Below are 6,232 nucleotides of genomic sequence, written 5' to 3' on the forward strand. Positions count from 1 at the left end.
CTCGACCGGTCCAAGATCAAGTTCTTCAAACACGGCCTGGCGCCCCGCCCCGACGCGTCGGGCACCTTCGTGACGCTGGGCCACATGGTGAAAACTTTGGCGCGCGACGCGGGCCTCGGCGCCGTCTCCTTGGCGAAAATCGACTGCGAGGGCTGCGAGTTCGACGTCTTCCGCGAGCCGGCGACGCAGGCCGCGCTCAAACACGTGCTCCACCTGAACCTCGAGGTCCACTTCCTGTTGGGCGGCGAGGCCGTCGCCAACGCGGACCGCGTCGCGCGCATGGCCGCGCTCTGGGCGGACGTCGCGCCGCTCATGGTGCCCTTCTCCAAGGAGCCGAACATCCAGTTCGCGCCGGACTGCGTCGAGTACGCGTTCGTCAACGCCGGGGCGATACTCTAAGAAAATCCCTAGCTAGCGCTTCACCCACTGGAACGCCTTCCGCGCCTTCTTCCGGCCCGGCTTCTTGCGCTCGACCATGCGGGGGTCGCGCGTGATGAAGCCCGCGGACTTGAGCGCCGGGCGGTAGGCCGGGTCGTAGTTCTGGAGCGCCCGGGCGATGCCGTGGCGCACGGCGCCCGCCTGGCCGCTGAGGCCGCCGCCCTTGACCGTCGCTTTGACGTCGAAGTTGCACGCGGTCCGCGTGACCGCGAAGGGCGCGACGACCTCGTCGACGTGGGTCCGCCGCGCGAAGTAGTCCAGCAGGTTCTTCCCGTTGATCGTCACCGTGCCGTCGCCGGGCAGCACCCAGACGCGCGCCGACGACGTCTTGCGCCGGCCCGTGCCGTAGGCGCGGCCCAAGTCGTCCCGCGCGATGACGCGCACCGTGGGGACGTGCGTGTTTGCTTCCGGTGTCGAAAACAAGCGCACGGGCGCGGCGCGGGCGCCGGCCGGGCGGAGGAGACGCGCCAGCGAGAGGCGCAGCATCGCGTTTGGGTGCACTCTCGACCCGGCTTCGATGATGATGTGATGATGCCGCAATGTCAATGATGATGCTGATGGCCGTCACACGCAGCAGCATGCGCAGCAGCCGCAGCGCTCGCGCGTGTCTCCTTCTCGCGGCCGTCGCCTCGGCCCTGAAGCCCACGTATCCGCGCCGCGCCTTCCTCGGCACGTCGGCCGTCACCGCGGCCACCATCGCCCAGACGTCGAACGCCGCGTCGAAGACGGGCCTCCTGAACATCGACGGCGTCGAGGGCAACCCGCTGCTGACCGTGGAAATCAACAAGCGGCCGCCGATCCCCAAGTTCGTCCGCGCGGAGCTGCAGCAGGACTTCGCGGTGTGTTTGATGCGCAATTCCTACAACGTCGTCGACGGCCTCGACTTCGTGGCAATGGACGCGTTCCAGAAGCGCTTCTTCCTCGCGCGCCAGGACGAGTGGGAGCCCTACTACAGCAAGGCGCGGCAGCAGCTCGGGCGGCCGCCGAACCAGGGCGAACTGACGGATCCCTTGTACTTCGACTTCATCAGCTTCGCGCAGTACAAGGTCATCAACGAGTTCCTCCGCGCGCCGAAGCAGGCCTTTGAGGAGCTGGTGACGGCCGAGGGCGACACGACGGTCGTCATCCGCAACGCGACGTCCGTGGAGAACGCGAAGCTCGCGGACGAGCACTCGAGGCGCGTCGGCGACGCGGCGCTCGATTTTGTCCTCGCCAAGTTCTCCAACCTTCCCCCGACCACGGGCGTCGCGGCGCCCCAGCCCATGAGCCCGGCGGAGCTCGCGGCGAACGTGAACAAGCTCTGCGTCCTGATCGCCGTGCTCGGCTTTTCCGTGGACGCGTCCGCGACGCTCGTCGGGAGCGCGCTCCGCTGCGAGTTCGTCGCGCCCGCCAACTACTGGGGGCTCAAGGTCCTCGCCGGGTCGCCCCTGTCGCGCCAGCACCTGCTCAACGACTTCGGCGCGAAGATCGTCGGCGCCTACCTCGCGCGCTGCGGCTTCTTCGCCGCGAGAAGCCTCGAGTTCACGCCCGTGGCCTACGCGCACGTGTTCAAGCTTAAGTGATGCGTACGTGTCCAAGCATAAGTGATGCGCACACGTGTGTTCAAGCTTAAATTGTGATGCGGCGAGCGTGTTAGACGTGGGCGAGTGGACCTCTAGGCGCGCTTCGCGCTGCGGTCCGCGCGGAGGAGCGCGAGGCCCGCGGCGGAGGCGACGAGCGTCGAGGCGACGGCGAAGGCGGCCGCGGCGCCCCGGCTCTTGAGCAGGCCGCCGAGCAACAGGGGCGCGGCCGCGCGCGCGACCGTGTTCACGATGGAGTCGACGCCCATGGCCAACCCCCGTTTTGAGGGCGGCACGCACTGGAGGAGGAGCGTGGGCACCGTCGGCGCGTAGAGCGGCTTGCCGAGCTGGTAGAGCGCGGCCGCGGCGACGAACTTGGGCAAACTTCCCGTCGCCGCGCCCACGGTCCCTAAACCCGCGGCGATGAGCGCGAGCCCGATGACGGCCGTGTTCACGAGGCCCACGCGGCTCCGCACGCGGTCGAAGCACGTCGTCGACACGGCGAAGCTGATGCACGCGCCCGACGTGAGCATCAAGCCGACGCCGCGCGCGTCGAGGCCGAAGCGCTGCTGCGCGAGCACGGCCCCGAAGGCGTCCCAGCAGGCCGAGCCCGCGTTCTCCAGCGCCGACATGGCGCAGATCGTCGCCACGGCGGCGGCGAGGTTGCGGCCCAGGGGGCAGGACGTCGGCATCTTCCCCGCGTCGAGGAGCTTCGGCGGCGGCGACGCCGGGGATAGGGACGTTTTCGGCTCCTCCACAAAGGCCGCGGTGATGGCCGCCGCTAATAGCGAACCGGCGGACGTGACGCCGACGACCGTCGCGAGCGACGACGACGAGAAGAAGAGCAGGCCGCCGAAGAGGGGGCCGACGATGAACGCCAACGTGGAGGACGCCTCGCGCCACGCGAGCCATCGCGGCAGCTGCTCGTCCGTCGCCGCGTCGGCCAGGTAGGCCTTGGACACGGGCGACGCGCCGGCGGACAGGCCGCTCAGCACCCGGAGCCCTAAAAAGACCCAATACGGCGCCTTGAGGTGCAGCGCCAAGGCCTGGAAAAAGAGCCCGACGCCGACGCCGAAGAGGCTGCCGACGATGATCTTCTTCCGCCAGCCCTCGCGGTCCGAGATCTGCGGCCAGACGAGGAGGCCCACGAGCATGCCCACGGGGTAGGCCGACGTCAGCGCGCCGACCTTGGACCCGACGGGCAGCTGGAAGTGCTCCGCGAGCGCCGGCGTGATCGGTCCCGCCATCGTGAAGCCCAGCAGGTTGAGGAACGCGCCCGCGAGCACGGCGAGCACGCTCACGGGCACGCCCCGGATCGTGCGCGCCGGCGCGGCGACGTCGCCGCCGCCGCCGCGCACGTCCAGCGGCTCCGGCGACGGCTCCGGCGACGTCGCCGTAAAAACGCGCGCGCCCGCGCGCCGCCGGGGCGGCGCCGCAAGCGCCCGGCGCGGCTGCGTCGTGGCGAACGCCGACGCCGTCGCCGCCAGCGCGACGCCGATCATCTGTCGTCGTCTCGCCATGCGAGAGCGACTCACCACCCCACACAATCTGGACGGCAACCAAGCTCGAGCAGCGGCGCGGCCGCGCCAAAGCTGCACCGGATCGGGCTGCCACGGTGCCGTGATTACAGTGCGATGGAGGCGCCGCATTGAGCCACCACGTCTGCTTGTTCCACCTGTCGATCCGCCAGCAGCCAAAGAAATGGCGCCTCCCGCTCCAGAAGAGCTCGTGGCAACACGCACGCAGCCCCGACGCTGGCCCGCCGGCGTCGCGACGCTGGGCCTGGTCATTGCCAGCCTGCTCGTCGCCGCGCTGCGGCTCCACCCGCTCGCGACGCGCGCCGACTTCGACGCGATCGCGACTGCTCCCGCCGGTGCCGCGGCCTCCGGGTCGTCGATGCCCCACATCCTCTACGTCCTCGCCGACGACATGGGCTACAACGACATCGGCTACCAGTCGACGGATCTCGCCTTCGCGAGCCCGACGCTCGACTCGCTCGCGGCGCGGGGCGTCAAATTGGGCTCGTTCTACGCGCAGAAGTCGTGCACGCCGTCGCGCACCGCTCTTTTGTCGGGATTCTATCCGGCGTCGACGGGCGCCTACACGAACGGCGTCGAGGCGACGACGCCCTGGGGCCTGCCCCTGACTTTCGACATCCTGCCCCAGTTCCTCGCGGAAGCCGGCAACTACAGTAGCCACATGGTCGGCAAGTGGGACGTCGGCCACTTCAACGAGGCGTTCCTCCCGACGCAGCGCGGCTTCGACACGCACTTCGGCTACTACTCGCCCTACGTGTCCTACTTTAGCTACATCGCCGACGTCGACACGTGCACGTCGCCGGAGTGCTTCCACGACATGCACGACAGCCATCGCCGCAACGCGACGACGGGGAAAAGAGAAATCCGGGGCTACAAGACGAGGAACTACGCGAGCCACGGCGAGTATTCGACGACCCTGTTCGGCCGCAAGGCCGTGGAGGTCGTCGACGGCTACGCGTCGGGCGATCCCGCGGGGCCGCTCTTCCTGTACTTTGCGCCGACGGCGCTGCACGCGCCCACCGAGTGCGAGCCGGCGACGCTCGCGAAGCTCCGCGAGGACGGCGGCGCGCTGGCCGCCGTGACGAACGAGCTCCGGGCCATCACGGGCGCGGCGCTCTACGCGCTCGACGCGGCCGTGGACAAGATCCTCGGCGCGTTCGAGGACCGCGGCCTCGACGACGTTTTGGTGATCTTTTCGAGCGACAACGGCGCCCAGGTGTCGTCGGCGATGCACACGGGGGCGGGCGGGTCCAACTTCCCGCTCCGCGGCGAGAAGATGACACCCTGGGAGGGCGCCGTGCGGCTGCCGTCCTTCGTGCACTGGGCGAAGGGCTTGCCGGAGAGCGCCAAGGGCACGACGTACATGGGGCTGGTGCACGTCACGGACTGGGTGCCGACGATCCTCGCCGGCGTCCTCGGCCGCGGCGACCTCGTGCCGGCGGGCGCCGACGGCGTCGACCAGTGGGCCGCGCTCGCGGGCGAAGCGACCGCGGCGCCGCGGTCCGACGTGCTGACCGAGTTCGGCTACGCGTGCGGCGTCGCGTCCGGGTCCTTCGTCAAGGAGATCGGCGGGAGCCGTTTTAAATTATTGGTCAACGCGTCCTTCGACTACAACTACGCGGACCCGACGACGCCCGACCCGCGCGAGGACTACCCGACGTCGTCCCTCGTCTACGCGAAGAACTACGTCAACTTGACGTCGCACGCCGACGAGTCCGTCATCGTCACGCCGGCGGCAAATGACCCCATCCTCGACGAGCTCATGGCGGCCTGGACGGCCTACGTCGCGAACCGCGCGACGGACGCGTTCTGCTCCTACGACACGCCCGTGGCCTACGACGTCTTCGACGCGCACGAGGCCTTCGTCGTGCCCTGGGTCGACGACGCGGACTACATGTGGACCTGCGCCGCCGAGTACGCCGCGGACAGCTGCGCCTCGAGCGCGGACGCGGCGCTCGAAGGCGTGCCCGCGTTCGACACGTCGCATCTCTAAAACTTCGCCGCTACTGTCCTGTACGATCGGAGACCGTGCGATAGAAACCTCCAATTACGACCCGAGCACGGACCCGCCGCCCTGGGGCGCCTTGATGGCGAAGGACGCGACGACGTTCTTGAGGACCTCGTCCTCGCCCTGCTCCCAGTAGTCGTCGAGGCAACCTGCCCAGACGCCCATGATCTCCGCGCCGCCCGGGAGCAGCGTGAGGCGCGTGCGCTGCACGCGCCGGATGCCCGGCGTCTTCACGAGCGTGCCGGCCTCGCCCGTCCGCGCGTCCGTCGCGCCGATCGTCGTGAGCACGTCGGCCTGGAGCGTGTTGCCCGACACGGAGAGCGTGCCGGGCACGACCTGGGACGCGCGGGCCTTGGCGACCTGGCCCTTGGCCGCGCTCTTGTCCTCCTTGTCGCGCCGCTCGCAGATGAACTCGGCGAGCGCCTTGTCGTTGCCGAGGTCGCTCCACTTCTTGATCGTGCCGTCGGGGAAGTAGGGCAGCGCCTCGGCCTGGACGAGGAGCTCCTTGACCTTGAAGAGCTCGACGGTGACGATCTCCGCGGTCTTCAGCTGGCCCGCCGTGAAGATGACGCCGCCGCGGCGGACGATGTCGCCGTCGATCGTCCGCCGGATGGCGAAGAAGTCCTTGGGGAAGGTCAGGTCGAAGAGCGGGTCCACGTAGGTCCGCAGCGGGAACGTGTCGCCGCCCT

General features: G+C 69.4%; 2 protein-coding genes across 2 annotated transcripts in view; one reads left to right on the forward strand and one right to left on the reverse strand.

Moving 5' to 3' along the window:
• AURANDRAFT_68265 (hypothetical protein) overlaps positions 1 to 399 on the forward strand; it is a gene marked incomplete at both ends in the record, with an annotated part of 9,934 nt that extends 9,535 nt beyond the window's left edge. Inside the window, one exon of the mRNA XM_009043911.1 lies at positions 16 to 399. Within this exon, the coding sequence (XP_009042159.1) occupies positions 16 to 399 (384 nt within the window). The remainder of the gene's footprint in view (positions 1 to 15) is intronic.
• A 12-nt stretch (positions 400 to 411) lies between these two features.
• AURANDRAFT_59675 (hypothetical protein) overlaps positions 412 to 6,232 on the reverse strand; it is a gene marked incomplete at both ends in the record, with an annotated part of 11,514 nt that continues 5,693 nt past the window's right edge. The window contains one exon of the mRNA XM_009043912.1: positions 412 to 842. Within this exon, the coding sequence (XP_009042160.1) occupies positions 412 to 842 (431 nt within the window). The remainder of the gene's footprint in view (positions 843 to 6,232) is intronic.

The sequence above is a fragment of the Aureococcus anophagefferens genome (genome assembly GCF_000186865.1).
Source record: "Aureococcus anophagefferens unplaced genomic scaffold AURANscaffold_81, whole genome shotgun sequence".
Taxonomy (NCBI): Eukaryota; class Pelagophyceae; order Pelagomonadales; family Pelagomonadaceae; genus Aureococcus; species Aureococcus anophagefferens.